General features: G+C 50.2%; 1 protein-coding gene and 1 pseudogene across 3 annotated transcripts; one reads left to right on the top strand and one right to left on the bottom strand.

Moving 5' to 3' along the window:
- The first annotated feature begins 11,593 nt into the window (after positions 1 to 11,593).
- On the top strand, positions 11,594 to 16,519 carry LOC311633443 (myeloid cell surface antigen CD33-like). Of its 2 annotated transcripts, XM_084906153.1 has the most exons (7): positions 11,600 to 11,811; positions 11,876 to 12,259; positions 12,458 to 12,736; positions 12,964 to 13,011; positions 14,774 to 14,867; positions 15,209 to 15,289; positions 15,815 to 16,519. In XM_084906153.1, exons 1-6 carry the CDS (start codon positions 11,772 to 11,774, stop codon positions 15,279 to 15,281), a joined length of 918 nt encoding a protein of 305 aa, XP_084762279.1. In that variant the 5' UTR covers positions 11,600 to 11,771; the 3' UTR covers positions 15,282 to 15,289; positions 15,815 to 16,519. The 2 variants fall into 2 exon arrangements, with proteins under 2 accessions (XP_084762278.1, XP_084762279.1); XM_084906152.1 differs by having other exon boundaries at positions 11,594 to 11,811; positions 11,876 to 12,736; positions 15,815 to 16,512.
- A 3,444-nt stretch (positions 16,520 to 19,963) lies between these two features.
- Positions 19,964 to 20,788, bottom strand: LOC311633901 (large ribosomal subunit protein uL11-like; annotated as a pseudogene). Its single transcript has 2 exons — positions 20,417 to 20,788; positions 19,964 to 20,108 (listed from the first exon to the last, which is right to left on the bottom strand). The product of its transcript is annotated as a large ribosomal subunit protein uL11-like (transcript).
- Positions 20,789 to 20,793: the final 5 nt, after the last annotated feature.

Genomic DNA, 20,793 nt, shown 5'->3' on the forward strand with positions numbered 1-20,793 from the left:
GAGAAAGATCGACCAGCTGCCTCTTGCACACCCCCTACTGGGGATGTGCCCGCAACCAAGGTACATGCCCTTGACCGGAATCGAACCCGGGACCCTTCAGTCCTCAGGATGACGCTCCATCCACTGAGCCAAACCGGTTTCGGCACTTAAGTTATTTATTTATTTATTTCGTAGACACACTACTCTGTCCCAGTTACAAAAAAAAACACAAAAAAACCACAAACCACCAACTCATGTTCATGAAAACTTGAAGATACCAAACAACAGAACAAGGACAAGTCCTGGACTTTTTTAAAAAAATATATATATATTTTATTGATTTTTTTTTACAGAGAGGAAGGGAGAGAGATAGAGAGCTAGAAACATGGATGAGAGAGAAGCATTGTTCAGCTGCCTCCCACATGCCCCCCTTTTGGGGATGTGCCCGCAACCAAGGTACATACCCTTGATCAGAATTGAACCTGGGAACATTCAGTCAGCAGGTCGATGCTCTGTCCACTGAGCCAAACTGGTCAGAGCAAACCTGAGTGTTTAATACAATGAGACACCCCCTCTCCCCCCAAATGAGGCCCGTGCCCTTGGGAGTTAACTGCAGGCTCAGAACATCCCTCTGGCTCCAGAGACTCACACTCATTCGCTAAGCAGACCCCAGAGACGGACATGGCCTGCCATCCTGGGACCCTCCCCCCAGTTTGGAACACCTGGAACTCTGTCTCTTTAGTCAGTGGTGGGCTTCCCATGTCATCAGTCCCTGGACATCCTAAGCTGTGAAGCCTAATGCATGTTAGGAAGTGACTACAGGAATGCAGACACTATTTTCTTTCATCTGGCCTTTGTCTGAAGTGATTTTTTAAAAATTATTTTTTATTTGAGAAACAGAGAGAGAGAGAGAGAGAGAGAGAGAGAGAGAGAGAGGGAGGTTGATTTGTAGTTCCACTTAGTTATGCATTCATTGGTTGCTTATTTTTTAAATATATATATTTTTTACTAATTTCAGAGAGGAAGGAAGAGGGAGAGAGAGCTAGAGACATCAATGTTGAAAGAGAATCATTGATTGGCTGCCTCCTGCACTCCCCACACTGGGGATCCAGTCCACAACCCAGGCATGTGCCCTTGACCGGAATAGAACCTGGGACCCTTCAGTCTGCAAGCCAACGCTCTATCCACTGAGCCAAACCAGCAAGGGCCATTGGTTACTTCTTATCACCTGCCATGACCAGAGAGTAATTGGCCTCAGTGGAGTTTCAGCTCCGGACCCAGGAAAGCAGACGGATCCCACAGAACAAATCCCTCTGAAACGGGACCGAACAGCTCCATGACTGACACCAGGACCAGAGGCAAGGAGATCCATTATCCCTCCCCTAGCACCAACCGTTCAGCAGAGACCATGACCCCGATGCTATTAGTCACCATGATTCATGATTTTCCCCCTTCTATAATCCATCCCCTGGGAGCCGTGGGGAGCCAGGGCTTTGAACACCAGCCACCTGTGACTGCAGGCATGGTGCCAACTCCTCTTTACTTTCTTGGCTGGAAACTCCTTATTGGCCCTTGATTAGCACAGGGAAATGGACCCCTTCTGTCTGGTAATATTCCCCCCGCAGAAAGAGATGTTCATAGCGCATGTACTAGCTCCCCTCAGCCATCCCCAAGGCTCACCTGGAGGCAGGTGACAGCCTTGGGGGACAGCCTCCTGGACCCCGTCATCCCATTCTGAGCTGCCTGGTGCCCATCTGTCTCAATCAGCCTACTGACGACCCATGTTGTGGCTGCACCGCCCCTTGTGGTTCTTGTTATGATTACAAGATACCCTCTGCAACAACCAGCAGGACACCTTGAGGAAATAAAGGGTTATTGCTTGATCGGCCCTATAAATTACACAGCACCCTTGGGGCCACACAGTTAGGTCACAGGAGGGGAGGGAGGGAGGAATGGAGAGAGAAAGAGAGAGAGAGGGAGAGAGAGAGAGAGAGAGAGAGAGAGAGAGAGAGAGAGAGAGAGAGAGAGAGGAGAGAGAGAGAGAGTTGTCTTATTAGTGAATTGAAATAAAAGGCAGGGCCGAAACCGGTTTGGCTCAGTGGTAGAGCGTCGGTCTGCGGACTGAAGGGTCCCAGGTTCGATTCCGGTCAGGGGCATGTGCATTGGTTGCGGGCATATCCCTGGCAGTGGGTGTGCAAGAGGCAGCTGGTCGATGTTTCTCTCTCATCGACGTTTCAAGCTCTCTATCTCTCTCCCTTCCTCTCTGTAAAAAATCAATAAAATATATTAAATAAAATAAAAGGCAGGGATTTAAAGCACCAGAAGAGAGGGGGAAAAAAAGTAGTCTAAATGGTCAGTTATTGAAATCAATCAAGATCTAAATGGTCAGTTATTGAAATCAACACGATAGAGCCCTGCCAGGTCACTGAATTGGTTCGCGCATTGTCCTGATGTGACAAGGTTGCAGGTTTGATCCCTGGTTAGAACACCTACAAGAATTAACCAGTGAATGCACAAATAAGTGGAAAAACAAAGCAATGTCTCTCTCTCTCTCTCTCTCTCTCTCTCTCTCTCTCTCAATCAATCAATAATTTATATATATATTTTATTAACTTTTTACAGAGAGAAAGGGACATTGATTGAGAGAAACATCAATGAGAGAGAGAAACATCCATCAGCTGCCTCCTGCACACCCCATACTGGTAATGTGCCCGCAAGCAAGGTACATGCCCTTGACCAGAATCGAACCTGGAACCCTTGAGTCCACAGGCCAATGCTCTATCTACTGAGCAAAACCAGTTAGGGCTCAATCAATAAATTTTAAAAAAAATCACTCATGGAAGTGGCTGGGGTCTTATCTAGTCGTGTGGCTGGCAATGTGTTTTTTCCAGGAAGCCATCTTTGATGTGAATGCCTTGGCAACCAAAGCTGAAGTCAGGCACTTGCAAGAGAGAGAGAGAGAGAGAGAGAGAGAGAGAGAGAGAGAGAGAGAGAGAGAGAGAGAGAGAGAGAGAGAGAGAATGGAGCTGTCAGAGCATACAGTACCAGCGCCCCGTTTTGTACCTTCTTATCAGGAGAGAAAGATGTCACGGCCCCTCCCAGGGCAAGGTTCTGCCCAGCACAGCCGGAATGTACCCTCATAAAACAGCCCCTCCTCCCTGCTTATCAGGCCTGGAGACCGCAAGGAATGATCACCTGGGATCTCTATGGATCTGTAAACCTCCTGCGACCATGACAACCAACAGACCCATCTCTGTGCCCCTCTGGACAAACCCACCACACCAACTCATTAGACCACCAGGGGGAGCCCTGGAGCTGTGAACCAAAGTAACCCTGATCTTGGTCTAAAGCAGTGGTTCTCAACCTTCCTAAAGCCGAGGAAAGGGAGGGAGAGAGGGAAGGAGAAAGACAGAGAGAGGGAGAAAGACAGAGAGAGGGAGGGAAAGAGAGAGAGAGAGGGAGAGAGAGAGAGAGAGAGAGAGAGAGAGAGAGATCAATGTGAGAGAGAAATAACGACCAGTTGCCTCCTACTTTGCCCCGATGTGGCATGGAATCTGCAACAGAGGCATGTGCCCTGACCCAGAATCGAACCCACAACCTTTTGTGGTACAGGACGAGGCTCTAACCAACTGAGCCATTCCGCCAGGGCAATGCTTTTGTCCTTTAACTTTTGTACAAAAATTAAAAGTGATACCGACGTCCCAGTCAACACCGGACAGCACATCCGACTGTGGTTTAGCAGGTGGCTGAAGCTGCACCATCGAGGTCTCGGGAAGGCCGTGCTGTGAGGTCTCCATAGTGACAAAGTCACCCGGGGGCACAGTTCTGGGAACCTGTGACTACACTGAACACCCTGAACACCCTGTCCTTTCAGCTCGAAGAACTCTCGTAAGCATTTCCGGTCAAGCATTATGCTGAGTGGAATTAGCCAGTCACAGAAGGACAAATGCTTCTTGATTCCACTTGTATGAAGTATTTAAGATACTCAGGCTCATAGAAGCAGAGAATAGAGTGGTGGCTGCTCAGGGCCGGAGGGAGGGGAAATGGTGAGTGTGTGTTCAATCAGGAAAAAGTTTCGGTTATGCAAGACGAATGAGTACTGGAGACCGGCTGCTGTACAACAGAGTGCCTGTATAGTGCACGTAAAATGTTTGTTCAGAAAGTAGATCTCACATCAACATTTCTTTTTATTTAGTTATTAAGTTTTTTTAAATGTATTTTTTTAATTGATTTCAGAGAGGAAGGGAGAGGTAGAAACACCAATGATTGGAGAAAATCATTGATCTGTTGCCTCCTGCATGCGCCCCACTGGAGATGGAGCCCGCAATCTGGGCATGTGCCCTGGCTGGGCATTGAACTGTGACCTCCTGGTTCATAGGTCGATGCTCAAACACTGATCCCTACCAGCTGGGCTATTTATTAAGGTTTTCTTTTTAGAGAAAGAGGAAGAAAGAGAGAGAGAAAGAGAAAGAGAGAGAAACATAAATGTCTTGTTCCACTTCATTACGCATTCTTTGGTTGCTGCTTGTATGTGTCCTGACTGGGGATCGAACCCACAACCTTGGTGTAGCGGGAAGACGCTTTCACCTACTGAGCTACGGGCCAGGGCTTGCATTTTCTTAGGACAAACAAACACGAGATACAGGGAAATGTTGAGAAGGGATAGGTGTATTTCTTACCTTGATCATGTAATATGGTTTGGTCATGTGTTTGAACAAATGTCCAAACACATCAAGTTGCACACATTAAATATGTGCCATTTCTTTTGTCTAGCAATGGTGCCTCAATAAATCTATTAAAAGAAAACAGAGACACATCTATGGACCTCGTTATGGCTCCTCCTGTGGAAAGCAGACCGTTACTCTGGACCTCAGTGGGTGGTCCTGAAGCTCAAAGGAGCTGTTGTAGATGAAGTAGTTAGAACAGTAATTAACGGACACTAAATACTCCCACTAACTGGCCTCCAGCAATGAACTGGACCGGCTCCGGCTGACGACAGAAGTCTCCCTGTCCTTTCCCCTGATTCCCATCGCTGGTTGAAGAGGACCAGAGCTGGAAGGGCCATTGCTGCCACCTTGTGGCGGAAACCTGAATGTCTGCCGCTGCAGGTTCCACAGGATGGTGGTCGCCTCTTTGGCTGAGTGGAGGTTTAGCAGGAGGTTCTGACTTGGCTTGCTGGGCACTGGGTGGGAGGTGGTCGCAGAGTAGGGTGTCAGGAACTTCTGGGGAGGAAGGAGGGAGGGACAGAGAGAGGGAGGGAGGGAGGGAGGGAGGGAGGGAGGGAGGGAGGGAGGGAGGAAGGAAAGAAGGAAGGAAGGAAGGAAGGAAGGAAGGAAGGAAGGAAGGAAGGAAGGAAGGAAGAGAAGGGGAGAGGGGAAGGGGGAAAGAGAGGGGGAGAAAATATGGGAGAGAGGAAGAGAGAGGGGGAGAGGGGAAAGAGGGGAAGAGGGGGATTGGTAAAGAGAAGGAGAGAGAGGAGGGGAAAGGGAGAGAGGGGGGAAGGGGAAGAGAGGGGGAGAGAGGGGAAGGGGAAAAGAGGGAGATGGGGTGTTAATGAATAAAACCACAACATTGAAACCTGTAAAGAATTTTTGTGAGTTTATTTGAGCCAATCTTAATGGATTGAGATAATGCTCCCCAGAATGACGGGTTGCATTTGTTTTTATACATTGCAATCAAAGAAGGGACACAACAGGTGGGTTACATGAAATTCATTGGTGATGGGTTAAGGAGGTGGGATAAAACAAAGTGGTGGGAAACCCCTGGGATTGAATAAAAAGTAAAATGATAGAGGCAGACTTAGGTGAGTGCAGGAACAATTAACATGATAAAGAAGGAATTTGAGGCATCTGTCCTGGCGCCCACCACATTTGGTTGTGCCCCAAGGGGCTCCAGAAAAAGGGAAATTACAAAAGTTACCCAGAGCTGAAGCCAGTTTGGCTCAGTGGTAGAGCATAGGTCTGTGGACTGAAAGGTCCCAGGTTCCATTCCGGTCAAGGGCATGTACATTGGTTGGGGGCACATCCGCGGTAGGGGGTGTGCAGGAGGCAGCTGGTCGATGTTTCTCTCTCATCAACGTTTCTAGCTCTCTATCTCTCTCCCTTCCTCTCTGTAAAAAAATCAATAAAATATGTTTGTTTTTTTTAAAAAGTTACCCAGACATCTCACAGATGTGTTATCTTAGAGGCAAAAAGGCAAATGGGCTCAGCAAAGAAGATCTAAGTTGATCATTGTCAGGGAAAATATCGGCCTAGGACATGACTACCCACCATAACCTGTTTGTAGTTTAAATATTTAATTTTCAAACTATCTTTTGTGGTTACTTTAGGTCTCTGCGTTTGCAAGACTGCCACACAGGCCTCCCCTGAGCTTGTCGGGTGAGCATGTGGCTCCTTTCGTCCACAGGGGGGAGAGAGAGAGCACTCTCCCTGATGCTACAGGGGAAGCATAACTCAGACACCAGCCCATTTCCTGCTCTCCCACCAGACACAACATGACCTCTGGGTGACCTTGGGCGGCTCAGGACGCACAGGTGCAGGCTGCTGGGGCGTGGGAAAAGCGAGAGGAACAGCCACAGGGTCAACTGGGACCAGGGAGGCCCGTCTCGTTACCAGGGGAGTTCCCAGCAGCCCTCACCCCCGGAGTCAGGCTCTCGCTCCACACCCAGTCCCGCAGCCCTCGAGTGCTGGTGGAGAGCGGCTGGCCAGGTGGCCAGGCGATGAATGCGCTGTGTGCTAGATGCCCAGGGAATTCGGGGCATGGCTTGTGGTTTCTTAGAAACCTGATTTCCATCCTCTTGTTCCACTTTCTCTCTCCCTTCCTCTCTGAGATCAGTATTGATCTCAGAGAGGAAGGGAGGGAGATAGAGAAATAGAAAGTGAAAGATGAAACAGAATGGGGACCGGAGACCAAGATGGCAGGACACAGGCTTTATGGGAGAGAAGAGTACCACTGCCGGCTGCTTCCAGAGAGAGAGAGCGGAAGAGAGCGAGGGCTGGGGCACAAGCACTTTTTAAGGGGAGGAGAGGGGACGGGCTTAGGGCACTCAGCACACGCTGATCGGTGGTTTCCTGTAAGGCCTATGGTTAGGGACCTGGGGGCTTAGGTATTTGGCAGGTGCTGATTGGCGGTTCAGTGCTCAGGAATGTCTGGCTGCAGGTGGAGCTTAAGTCTATCCATCAGTTGGAGGAAGGGAGGACCTATCAGAAACATCAATGATGAGAAAGAATCATTGACCGGCTGCCCCCTGCCCATGCCCCCTTACTGGGGATCCAGCCCGCAACCTGGGCCTGTGCCCTTGACCGGGATCAAACCCAGGACCCTTCAGTCCGCAGGCCGATGCTCTATCCACGGAGCCAAACCAGCTGGGGCCTCTCTCTCCGCTTCTCAGCAGGATTCATATGCCTCGGTCCCTGGAACAGAGAGCAGGTGGCGAAGGACAGGCTACGGGCAGGAGCCAGGAGAGAGACGGGCAGGTGCTGCCCTCCTGGGCTCGGCTGGCCTGTCTGTGGCTCCCGCTGAGCCGCAGGGTTCGCCTCTGGGTAAGGAGGAAGCGAGCCAGTCTCCCAGGACAGCCGGGGCGGGCATTGTGATGGAGAGCGGTCCCCAAGGGCACCCTCCCCGAGGTTCCTCTCCTGGGTGCACCGAAACCGCCTCACCTTCCTGCCAGAGCTTCCCCTCGGCTCTGCAGCTCTTGGTTCCTTGAAAGAGGAAACTTCAGCCGAAACCAGTTTGGCTCAGTGGTAGAGCCAAGGTCCTGGGTTCGATTCCCGTCAAGGGCATGTACCTTGGTTGCGGGCACATCCCCAGTAGGGGGTGTGCAAGGGGCAACTGGTCAATGTTTCTCTCTCATTGACATTTCTAACTCTCTATCCCTCTCCCTTCCTCTCTGTAAAAAAATCAATAAAATATATTTTTTTAAAAAGAAAAAGAAAAAAAAAGAAAGAGGAAACTTCAGCATCTGTTAATGAAAAACAAAAAAAACAAAACAAAACACACACACACACACACACACACACATTGAAACCTGTGAAGAATTTTTTTGAGTTTTTCTGAGCCAAACTGTGGACATAGGCCGGGAAGCAGAACCTCAGTAAATGGAGATGATGCTCTGGAGAATGCAGAGTTACATCTATATTTGTACATTGCCATCAAAGGAGAGGGACGTAGGTGAGTTACATGAAATTCATTGGCGATATTTAAGGAGGTGGGAAACCTCTGGGATAGGGTCAAAAGTGAAATGATGGACATGTGCTTCTTTTACAGAGAGGGATACAGGATCCTTAACTGTAATTATCAGTTGACAATGAACTTGATAACAATAACAATGAGGGAATGTCCCCGGGGGCCATTGGTTGTGCCCTGAGGGGTCCGGGGTAAAAAGGAAGTTACAGGTTAACCAGACATCCCACAGATAGGTTATCTTAGAGGTGAAAAGGCGAATGGGCTCAGGAAAGATCTAAGTTGATCTTTGAAAGGGAAAATACCAGCCTAGGACTTACTATAACCTGTTTGTAGTTAAACACTGAGGCGGTGGGGGTTTGCCGGGGGTGGAAGTGGGGGAATGGTTGGGGGTGGGGGATCAATGGGAGGGGGGAGGGAAAGGAGACATATGTAAACCTTTAGAACAGTGGTCGGCAAACTCATGAGTCCACAGAGCCAAATACCAACAGGACAACGATTGAAATTTCTTTGGAGAGCCACATTTTTTAAACTTAAACTTCTTCTAACGCCACTTCTTCAACATGGACTCGCCCAGGCCGTGGTATCTTGTGGAAGAGCCACACTCAAGGGGCCAAAGAGCCGCAGGTGGCTCTCGAGCCGCAGTTTGCCGACCACAGCAGACAATTAAAAAAAAAAAAGATTTTTTTAAAAAAAAAAAAGGAAAGGAAAGGAAAGGATGAGAAACTGATCTTCCATTTCTCTCCTCTCTCCACATGTGAGGCCGGGAGGCAGGCTCACACCAGGAACCCAACACGCTGGCCTTTGACCCTGGACTCCCAGCCTCCAAAACCGTGAGAAACGCAGCTCCATCCTCTGCGCTGCGGGTCCCAGGACGCTGTCACGGAGCCTGGAGCCTGCGCTGCCCGAGGTCCCGGTCTGCCCACGGAATCACGCCAACAAGCCCCAAGCCCGTGCAATCCTGCCCTGGAAAACCCCGTGCAATTCCTGCCCCGAGAGCCAAGCTCGCTCCCTGCAGTCACTGCGGAGCCTCCTGCAGCCCTGCCCCCTGTGCAGCCCGCGGGGCCTGCATGCTGGCGACTCCTCCCACCTCAACTCACACTCTGCTGTGCACCCAGTCTGCTCCATGGGAACTGCCCCCGAGCGCAGCTTTTCCGTGACCTGGGTGGGGGTGAGGGGACTTGGAGGTGATGCGAACGTCCATCCGGAGGCCACGCCCTGGGCCCTGCCCCGGGGCGGAGCTGTCCCACGCAGCAGGGCTGGAGACCTGCGGAGTTCACCCGCTGGTGTGGGCCTGTGGGCACCCAGGTCTCCCTGTCTGGGGGTGAGGGGAGGGGCGCGGGAGAGGGAAAAGAGCAGAGCAAGAGAAGGAGGCTGGGGTCTGGCGACTCCTGCTCAGGAGCTATGAGAGGGGATGGGGAAGGGGGACAGACGGGGCTACTCCAGGCCAGCTCAGCCAGGACAAGGCCCAACAGCTCTACCTTATTCTCAGGTTCAGCTTCAGGGATGCCAGGGGCACACAGGGGTGTGTGTGTGTGTGTGTGTGTGTGTGTGTGTGTGTGTGTGTGGAGTGCGGGGAGGGCTTGTCCTGGAGGGCCTGGGCCTGGGCAAAGGGCCTGGGGGTCATTCATGTGGGTTCTGGAGATGAGAGACATGGAAGGGGATGTGAGCCGTCCCAGGGCTGGGCCACAGCGGCTGAGCTTCCCCTGAGCAGCTTCCCCGGCCCCTCCGCAGGAGGAACTGAGAGCTCCCTGCACCATCCCCACCCCACGGTAACAGGGCCAGGGGTCAGTGTGTGTGTGTGTGTGTGTGTGTCCACCCCCAGCTCCAGTGCAGGGAATGCTGGGGGAATGGACAGGCGGGTCTCCCCGCGTGGAGGTCAGAGAGCGGATGATAAAGCGGGAGGGATGGCTGTAGAAGGTGTGGGTGGCCGCACTGCCTGGGGTGGTGCCCGGGGTGGCTCCCAGCAGCGGAAACGGCCAGGAGGAAGGGAAGTGAGAAAGGAGGCCAGACCTGGGGGCCGATGGCACGTGAACAGGGAGAAGGCAGAGAGCTCCCTCCCTCTTCCCCCTCTCAGCGAGGTCCCCCCTCACTGTCCCTGGGCCCACAGCCGGGAATGTTCCTCCTGGTCCCCTCAGAGCCCAGGCCACGCCCAGTCTGCTCTGTTGTGCCCAAGAGCCACCAGCCAGCGGGGCCTCCAGTCATGGCCCCAGCCTTGTTTCACCATCAGGGCCTCTACCAGGCAGGTCCTGAGGTCCTCTGCCTCCCCGCCCTCATGGGGGCCATCTCTGGGCATGGACGGAGGGTGTCTGCCGGTCTTCTCTCCTCCGGCCCCCACACAGGGCACAGGCTCAGTCTGTTTGTCGAGTGAAGGAGTGAGTGAGTGAAGGAATAAATGAATGAATGAATGAATGAATGAATGAATGAATGAGTGGGTGAATAAGTGAATGGGTGAACGAATGAGTGAGTGAATGGGTGAATGGATGAATAGATGAATGAATGAATGAGTGAGTGAATGAGTGAGTGAGTGAATGAGTGAGTGAATGAAAGATTGAGTGAATGAGTGAGTGAGTGAATAAATGAATGAGTGAGTGAGTGAGTGAGTGAATGAGTGAGTGAGTAAATGAATGAGTGAGTGAATGAATGAGTGAGTGAGTGAGTGAATGAATGAATGCCTGAAATAGTGGCTGCCCCTGACACTTCACCTAAGACCCTTAGGTATATCTGACATGCACACCCCTGCCTGCCTGCCGGGGTCCAGATCGGGTGTCTTGACCTTGGCATGGCTGACCTTTGGGTATGCTGTCGGGAGGCTGTGCTGTGCCTCACAGGATGTGCAGAAACTTCTCTGGGCTCCACCCAGGGGCTGCCCGGGGCACCCTCCTCCCTAGCTGGGACCGTGACATGTGTCCAGACATTGCCAAATGTTTCCGGCAGGCCCTAGTTCAGAACCACAAGTTCACACAACACTCTCAGGCCAGGAAGTGACCTCTCCCCAGTGCAACACTGGGCACCAACAGCACTTCCGCCTGGGCAGGACTCAGACACCCACCCATGGTCTGTCCAGCCTCAGATCTGCAGAGGTCCCTGCTGGCCCCCTCGGAGGTGAGGGCGGGCCTCACCCAGGTCCAGAACATGCCGGACAGGCCGCATCTGAGGGTCTCTGTGGTGTGTCCTCCCCACTCTGTGCCAAAGGAGTGGATGAGGGAGTGAATGGGTGAATGAGTGAATACCCAAAATAATGGCCGCCTCCTACACTTTTCCTAAGACCCTTCCGTATATTTGACACCAGAGCTCAGAAAAGCCCCCGTGGGGAGGACCTAGGAACTCCCATGTCCCCTCCCCAGATGTCCTCAGAGGTCCTGGTTCTGCTCTGGAGCCACAGGGAAGATACGAGGTAGGACAGGACTCGGGGTTCCCTTTCTGTCTGTCTATCTCTGGGAGGGTGCCCGGGTCTCTGGGCAGAGAGGGGAAGCACTTGGGCTCTGAGATTCCTCTTTTGTGAACAGCCCAGATCTCACGCTCCACCCTGATTTCGTGGCCTCACCAGGCTCCTTCTTCCCAGGCACTGTCTTCCTTCATTTTCACCCTCAGGAGCCCAGAAGCCCTCCATGTCAGAGATGCTGTGGCTGCTGCCCCTGCTGTGGGCAGGTGAGTGCCTGAGGGGCTAGCGGGAGTGGGTCAGGGGCTGCGGCTGACCCTCCTTTCCCTGCAGGGTCCCTGGCTCAGCCTGGAAGCTTCTACACACTGACAGTGCTGACGCCCGTGACGGTGCAGGAGGGCCTGTGCGTGTTTGTGCCCTGCACCTTCACCCACCCGGGGAATTATCCTTCTCCTGCATATGGCTACTGGTTCCCAGAAGGAGCTGATGAACTCCAGGATGCTGCTGTGGCCACAAACAACCCATTTCGTAAAGTGCAGGAGGAGACCCAAGGCCGATTCCACCTCCTCGGGGATCCCAGGACCTACAACTGCTCCCTGGACATCAGGGACGCCCGGAGGACAGATGAGGGATCATATTTTTTTCGGGTGGAGAGGGAAAATTACCGAATGGGTAAATATTCTTACAAAATGATCATGCTCTCCGTGCATGTGACAGGTAAGGAACAGGCTCCAGGAGAGGTCTCACAGGCAGTTATGTTGGCCCCTCACAGGGCTGGGATGGGCCCCATCCTGGGAGGGGGTCGGGGTGCAGTGTGTTGGGCTCAGAGGGAGGAGCTGGAACAAAGCCTGAGGCTTCTCTCAGGACCGCACCTGGGACCCTTCCTCCTCATCCCCTCTCTCCCCTCCTCTCCAGCCCTCAACCACAGGCCTGACATCCACATCCCGGGGACCCTGGAGTGTGGCCGCCCCAGGAACCTGACCTGCTCTGTGCCCTGGGCCTGTGAGCGGGGCACGCCCCCCACCTTCTCCTGGACCTCAGCTGCCCACAGCTCCCTGGGCCCCAGGACCCGTTTCTCTTCCGTGCTCACCCTCACCCCACGGCCCCAGGACCACGGCACCAACCTCACCTGTCAGGTGCACTTTCCTGCCGCTGGTGTGACTGTGGAGAGAACCATCCAGCTCAATGTCACCTGTGAGTGATGGGTCAGAGCACCTGGTCCCTGAGGGTGTGCATAGCAGGAGGGCCAGGCAGGGGTGCTGGGTGCTTTGTCCTGGGGACCTGGCTGTATAGGGGACCTAGAGCATAAAGACCTAACCCTCTTGCTTTTCCGTGGTCTCCGAGGGTGGAAGTGCAATGCCTACACAATCCTCACCACATGTCAGCTCACAGGCGTGGGAACTTCTCTCTTCCTGTCCCAGGTCCCCCTCAGAACCCAACACCAGGTGGTTGCCTAGGAGACGGCACAGGTAAGAAGGAGCGGGTCATGGGCTGTAGGGAGCAGGGCCACTTCCTGATGGTCTTAGGCCAGGGGTCCTCAAACTTTTTAAAGTGGGGGCCAGATCACGGTCCCTCAGAGAGATGGAGGGCCGGACTATATGAACTACTAATTCCTACTGTAACACCTCGGCTGCGCTCACTGCCCAAAAAACCTGGCGGGCAGGATCAGACTCCCCTGGGGGCTGCATGTGGCCCGCGGGGCGTAGTTTGAAGACCCCTGTCTTAGGCTCTACAGCAGCGGTTCTCAACCTGTGGTTTGGGAAGCCCTCGCAAGGTCGCCTAAGGCCATCGGAAAACACAGCTATTTACGATTCATAGCAGTGGCAAAAGTACAGTTATGAGGTAGCAACGGAGATAATGTTATGGTTGGGTAAAGGCACTGAAGTCTGCCCTCAGAAGCTGGGTCTCCCCCTGGAAGAGAGCAGTGTCCACAGGCTGCTGTGAGCGTTGGCTGTTCACCTGAAGGACCTAACAGGCCCTTTGCCATCAGTAGGACAGATGCCCCTCCCGCCATCCCCTCACCCCCCCGTCTCTGTGACTGTGGAGTTGTCCACGGCATGGAGGGAGCTGGCTGTGGGCACATATTCTCTAAAGAAGAACAAGGGTGCTCAGGGGTTGTCTGAATAACAGTCCATTGCATCACATTCAGTTCTTCCGCTGATCAGTTGATGGACATTTGGGTGTTTCCAGTTTGGGGCGGTTATAATACCGCTGTGAACTTCATGTGCGTTTTTGATTCAGATATTTTTGTTCTTCTTCTTTTTTTTTTTTTAATACATTTCATTGATTCTTTGCAGAGATGAAGGGAGAGATAGAGAGTTAGAAACATTGACAAGAGAGAAACATCGACCAGTTGCCTCCTGCACACCCCTTCCTGGGGATCTGTCGGCAACCAAGGTACATGCCCTTGACCGGAATTGAACCTGTGACCGTTCAGTCAGCAGGCTGACACTCTATCCACTGAGTCAAACCGGTTTTGGCTATTTTTGTTCTTTAGGTCATTCACCCCTAGGTGAATGACCTAAATAACACTGGGGTGGATGACTTAAAGAACACTGCTGAGTCGATGGTACTTTCTATGTATGGCTTTCTCAGGAAATTCCGGACTGTGTCCTACAGTGGCAGCACCAGTTTACATTCCCACCAGCAAAGCATAAGGCTTCCAATTTCTACACACAAATTGCCAACATGGGCATTTTCCTTCAAAAAAAAAAAATCATAGGCTACTAGTGTGTGTGTGAAAGGCTACTCCAACGTGGCTTTGATTTGCATTTTTATAATTACGCTGATACCCCTTATTTTCTCATGGAATTGTGGTTCATTTGTATGTAACCTTGAAAGAGCACTTTATATCGAGTCTCTGCCCCTTGTTTAACCAGGTTCCTTGACTTTCTGTTGTTAATTTGTAAGAGTTTGGTATGTGGGCTGGTTATTGATTTTTATCCAACCTGTAGCTAGCAAAAGTTCTCTCCCATTAAGTGGGTTGGCTTTTTCATTTGCCCCATCGTGTCCATTGATCAACAGAATGTTTCAATTGGATGGATTCCAACGTGCACATTTCCATTTCTGTCCAACGGCTGGGGTCAGGGTGGGGTCTAGGGTGAGAGCCCAGGTGGTACTGAATCCGGTGATGCAGGAAGGCCAGGGGACAATGTCCTGGGTCCTACTGGGAGCAGAAGAACATGGGATTGCAGCTGAGCAGGTGACTGTCCTCATCCCTCTCTCCTGTAGGATTATCAGGACCCAGGCCAGAGGTGGTGCTGGTGGCCATTGGAGAGACTGCTGTCAAGACCCTGGTCCTCCTCCTCTGCCTCATCGTCCTCATGTGAGCTCTGCTCAGGGGGGGGAGGGAGGTCAAGGGAGGGCAGGGGGCACGAGGCCAAGTGCTGAACCAAGACCTGGGATACCGAAGGGTCGGAGGCAGGGCTGGCAGGAGGATAAGGGGTGGTTGGTGTGGCCTCCATACAGACAGACCTTTTGAGTGTCCCATCAGCCAGGTCTCCAGGGTGGAAGGTACCTGCAGCCATCAGGAGGGTGTGTCAGGCTAGACACACCCTTTCCCACTTCAGTCTCCTCTCCTGGCCTTGATCAGGGAACAGTGGGATGGGTCTGCTGCCCACTGCACCTGATGTGATCAGACTGAAAGGCCCCGGTGTCTTCCCTCAGAGGCAGGTACCACAAGAGGAAGGTCCAGACGTCCCAAGGGAGCACACAGGATGCAAGCGGAGTCTCAGGTTAATTCCTCAGGTGAGTGATGCAGGTGTGTCACCACCCAACACCCCCTGATGCCTCCCACAGGTCTGCCCATCAGCATTGCTGAAATGGAGCTGTCAGCCCTGACCGGTTTGGCTCCATGGACAGAGCATCAGCCTGTGGACTGAAGGGTCCCAGGTTGGATTCGGTCAAGGGCACGTACCTTGGTTGCGTGTACATCCCCAATAGGGGGTGTGCAGGAGGCAGCTGATCAATGTTTCTCTCTCTCATCCATGTTTCTAGCTCTCTATTCCTCTCCCTTCCTCTCTGTGAAAATATCAATAAAATTATTTTCTAAGTAAATGAATAAACAGACAAACAAAACAAATAAACAAACAAACAAATAAAATGGAACTGTCACCTTCTTCCCCAAATCCACTTCTCTGCTGGGTTTCCCATCACAGTGATGACATGGTGGCCCCCTTCTCTAAGACCAGGACTGCTGTGGTCCTACACTTTGCTTGCCATCCTGCTCTCCCCAGTCCACTAAGACTTACCCAGCCTTCTTCCCAATTACAGCCTACATGGGATGGCCGCCTCCTGCTCATCCTGCCGGGATTGTTCCTGTGGCCTCATCCCATGCCTGGATCCCTGATGGTGGATCCAGAGACATGTGGTCCACTTGCTTCACATTTTGAACAGTGACTCTCCTCTCCATGTGCAGAGATGAGGTGCAAACACCACAGGCTGGAGTTGAGGGCTTGGCCTCGTTTGTCCCCTGCTGGAGTCTCCATTCGATTCTACCATCTCCCTGAATCTCTCGCCTTCTCCACTCCCAGCCCGGCCAGAGCCTTTGTGACTGTGAGACTTTTCATGTCCAGTTCCTTCTACTGATATGCCCTTCCCTCCCCATTCCTACATCTCCAAGTGCTGATCCGTTTTTGGGGTGTTTTTTGTTTTGTTTTTGGTTCAGTGAAAAGTCGCCTCATTACACATGTGTGTATGTGTGTTTGTTCTATAATTTTGAACAAAACAGGATTTAGGCATTTACTTATAGACTCTTTAGCAAGAATGACTGTGCACCTACCATGTGTCAGCATTGTTGTAGGTACTAAGGATGCAACAATGAACCCAGCACCAAAAATCTCTATCATCCAGAAGCTGTCATTCTGGAGACAAGAGGATAAAATGTAATATAAATAAAACATGTAGAGTCTGTTGAATGGTGATATGTGTTTGGATCAAATGTAATATAAATAAAACTTGTAGAGTCTGTTGAATGGTGATATGTGTTTGGGGAGAAATCATGCAGGGAAAGGATCATGTGACATGTGGGGGGACAGTTCCCAACATCTGAGAGTATGAACTGTGGTGTCTGAGCCTCAACTGGATGCTGGTGAGAGAGCAGACTGTGTGTTGCCTGAAAGGAGATTAGCCAGGAAGATGGGGAGCAGTGCCCCAACTCTGAGGCAGAAGCGACCTGGTGTGTGATGGAGACAAGACTCAGGCATGATAGTCCAGTGGTGCCTGGGTCCCTGATGGTGTATCTACAAATGGAAAGAACCTTGGTAGGAGGTGCAAACCCCTTGGTGTGCAGCCTCGTGAAAGCTTGCAGCAAATGCAAGAACCAGGAAGCCATTGAGGAAACCAGACATACGGTTGAACATTCTTTGTAACTGACTTTCGTGGCTGCCCTTTGCAGAATAGACTAGCATGTCCACAGCAGCCAAACAGAGAAAGGGGAGGACACAGATGGCAAGAGGGGATGGTGGTTGAGCCAGGGAGGTCAGGTGGAGAGTGAGGTTTAATTTCTGGATATAATTGAATTTCAAGTTGACTTGGGGACTGAGAGAATGTCTAGAGCAAGGATGGTGCCTAAGTGCTTCCCCTGAGCAAAGGAAAGGGTGTGTTTGATGAATACAGGGTTTTGAGGGTGATGTTCATTCTGAGAAGACACTTCATATCCAACTGGGGGCCATCAGTGCGAGAGCTGGTGTGGATGTCTGGAGATCAGGAGAGGGGCAAGAGATGGGGACATGTCAGTGTGAGATGAGAACAACAAGTGAGGGAGGAGAAGGACTGATGGCACACAGGGAAGAGAAGATACAAGGAAACACATTGTCATTGGAGATCCTGACAACAGGGAATGCAATGGTTGGTGGGAAAGGTGTGAAGATGAGATTGAAGCAATGGCAGCAGAGAATTGGAGGAGAGGATATGGGATAGTGGGTCCAGAAAATGCTTTGAAGAAATTGGCTGCAAAGAGGAACAGAGGGATGAGTCTGGCAAAGGAGCTCTTTTCTCAACTCCTTCCCTGGGTTTTCTCAGAGGTGCTCTCACCTGGATTGGCTTACTGGGCCATTGTGACAAATCCCCACACACTCAGTGTCTTTAAAAAGTGGAAATTTAGTCTCTTAGTTCTTGAGACCAGAAATACATGCAGGGAGTAAAAGTATCTTCTCCCTCTGCAATTCTACATGGTTATCTGAGACCTCGGAAACAAAGAAAGATTGGGTGCCACATCTTGGGGTAACATGTCCTACACCCCATCTACTGTAATATGTTCTATTGTGTAGAAATCCAGTTGTTGGGTTTCTACACTATAGGATTTCTACAAAACAGGAAATAACAAGACTTGTAGCTGATATGTAGAAAATGTAACTCTTGGGCTTTGCTCTACATTTCAAGGGTTCACTCCCTCCAGGGGCTCGAGGAGAGAACCAGTCTCTTGCCTCCTTCAGGTGATGGGGTCCCGGCTGTCCTTGGTTTGTGGCTGCATCAGTGTGACCTATCTCCTGGTCACATGGCCTCGTCCTGCTCTGTGTGTAGAAAGTCACCTGCTATGTCCATCTTGGGGACTCTTTTGACTGGATTCAGGGATCAACCCTAATAATCTAGGATGCTCTTTACATGAATATTCTTACCTTAATCTCATCAGCAAAGCCCCCCTTTCCCTTTTATGGCAATATTTTGGGGCACCAGGGATTTAGACCTGGGTATCTCTGGGTGGCCATCATTCAGCATTCTGCACTGCCCATGTGACCTTTTGCAATCCTTGAATGTCTCCAGACCTTGTTTGCTCTGCTCTTCCATGTCCCGATACATTAGTGGGTCACCTCATGAGTGACCCATACTTTAGGGAGCAGTAGCTTGCTGTTCTGTGAAAGTTACTTCTAAGAGAGCTAAAGGAGCTTGGCTGCTGTGGGTCGGGGGTTGAGTGTCGACCCAGGAACCTAAAGGTCTCTGGTTTGATTCCTGTTCAGGATATATGCCAGGGTTGTGGGCACCATCCTCAGAAGGGGGCATGTAGAAGGCAGCCCAGAGATATTTCTTTCTTATTATCCTCTCTCTCTTTCTCTCTCTCTCTCTCTCTCTCTCTCTCTCTCTCTCTCTCTCTCTCTCATTTCCTCTCTGAAATCAATAAAATAAAAACAGAAATAACAAGGCTTGGAGCAGATATGGATAAAATGAAACTTTTGGGCTTCGCTCTACATTCCAAGGCCATGCATCTGCTTCTAAATACAGTATGGCAGGTCAAAACACTAAAAATAGACTTACCATGAGAACCAGTAATTTCACTTCTGGGTATTTACCCGAAGGATTGAAAGCAGGAACTTTAATGGATATTTATACATCTCTGTTCACAGTAGCATTATTCACCATTAGGTGAAAATAGCCGAAGGGCCCATCGGCCAAGAAACAGACAAACACAATGTGGTGTACACATACAAGGGAAAGTTATTCATCTTCAAAAAAAGGAAGGGAATTCTGACTCATGCTACAACGTGGGTTGAAGATACTATGCTAAGTGTAGCAACCCAATCACAAAAGGACAGATGCTTTGTGATACTACTTCCATGAAGTACTTAGACTAGCAAGTTCACAGACACTGATCGTAGAATGTTGGTTGCCAACACCTGGGGGGAGGGCAAGCTGTACCTTTCATGGGCACAGAGAGTGAGTTTGGTAGACATAAAAGGGATGGTGGTGATGATCCCAGAACAATGTGAATGTCCTTAACGCCACTGACTCAGACAATTAGAAATGTTTTTGTTAAGGTTGTGTTACCACAGTTTTATTGAAAAGAAAAACAGCCACCGAATGAATCTTTCATTTCCCTTAATAAGAAAAATGAGGCAGCTATGCACATGAAAACAAGCTTAACATCACTTGTTATTAGAAAATTACAGGCTAAAACCAGGATGAAACACAATGGAATACCACTTAGTAATAGTACATGACGAAGAACACATACATAGAACTTGGATCACTTTCACAAATATGCTGACAGAATATAGACACAAATCAGTACCTTTAAAGGAATTCTCCTATTGACAGAATTCAATCTCCATGACTGAAGGTGTCTCTGGGGCTGGAGGTGGCAGTGATGAACTCCAAAGGCCTGGGGGAAAGTCTCAGTGGAAGTGCGAATACTCTATATGTTGATTGTGGGTCAACCCCATTTGTTCGAATTCATAGAAATGCATACACAAGTGGGTACATTTTATTCTATGTAAATTATGAAGTTATTAAAAGAAATAGAATTAGAGCTCACAGAAACCTCCCTTCCATGAAAATGGTATAACTTTCTTTAGATACACAGCGTTTATAATGGGCTTTCTATTATATGCTTTATTCTTGCATGGTTTGTTTGTTTGTTTGTTTGTTTGTGTGTTTTTTTGTTTTTTTGTTTTGTTTTTTTGCTTGTCAAAATGATCTTTATTTGAGTTATTTTCCTTTGTAGTTCTTTTCTGGACATTCCACTGCACCACTGTTGATATCATCTATGATGTCATGAGGGTGGTGGCCATCAACATTGCTCCCCACAGACTGGGCAGTACCCAGGATCTCTTTAATGGTTCCAGAGAGTTCTCTAGCTCAGCGTTTTTCAACCGCTGTTCAGCGGCACACTAGTGTGCCGCGAGATGTTGCCTGGTGTGCCGTAGGTGCACACAAGACAAGAATTTTATAATTTTTCACTATTTTGTTTACTTAATATTTCATAATAAAGTAATTATAAAATACTTTCTTTGTGTTTATTTGATTCCTATTCAAGAGAATTACTTTATATATAGTCAATATAGGCACAGAGTTAAATTTTTTAACATTTTCTAATGGTGGTGTGCCTCGTGATTTTTTTCATGAAACAAGTGTGCCTTTGCCCAAAAAAGGTTGAAAAACACTGCTCTAGCTAAAGATCGGAGCCGCATCTGTCGGACAATGCTGACAATCTCATCAAATGTGATATTTCCACTGTGCTTAAATGTTTGTTTTGCTTCTTTCTGTCTCTTAGAGGTTCTTTGAGGGCTTTGATGATCAGGGCAGAGGCAGAAGGCACCACTTCAATCTGGGCCTGTCTGTTTTGAATGGTCAGTTTCACTGTAATCCTCAGACCCTTCCAATCACCAGTTGCTTTGGCGATGTCATCAACAACCTTTTTTGGAGAAAGCCCAGGGGGCCGATCTTGGGGGCCAGGGCAGACGTAGCAACTACCCCACCGGTGCACCTCAGGTATACGACTTTGATCTAGTTGGGGTCGAACTTTGGCGGCATGGTGG

The sequence above is a fragment of the Pipistrellus hanaki genome (genome assembly GCF_964339955.1).
Source record: "Pipistrellus hanaki genome assembly, chromosome: 15".
NCBI lineage: Eukaryota > Metazoa > Chordata > Mammalia > Chiroptera > Vespertilionidae > Pipistrellus > Pipistrellus hanaki.

Excerpts from the sequence above, each read along its gene's own strand:
- LOC311633443 (XM_084906152.1), top strand. The coding sequence starts at position 11,772 with ATGTCAGAGATGCTGTGGCTGCTGCCCCTGCTGTGGGCAG. Across the intron at positions 12,737-12,963 it reads CATCCAGCTCAATGTCACCT|GTCCCCCTCAGAACCCAACA; the intron begins GTGAGTGATGGG and ends TTCCTGTCCCAG. Across the intron at positions 13,012-14,773 it reads TTGCCTAGGAGACGGCACAG|GATTATCAGGACCCAGGCCA; the intron begins GTAAGAAGGAGC and ends TCTCTCCTGTAG.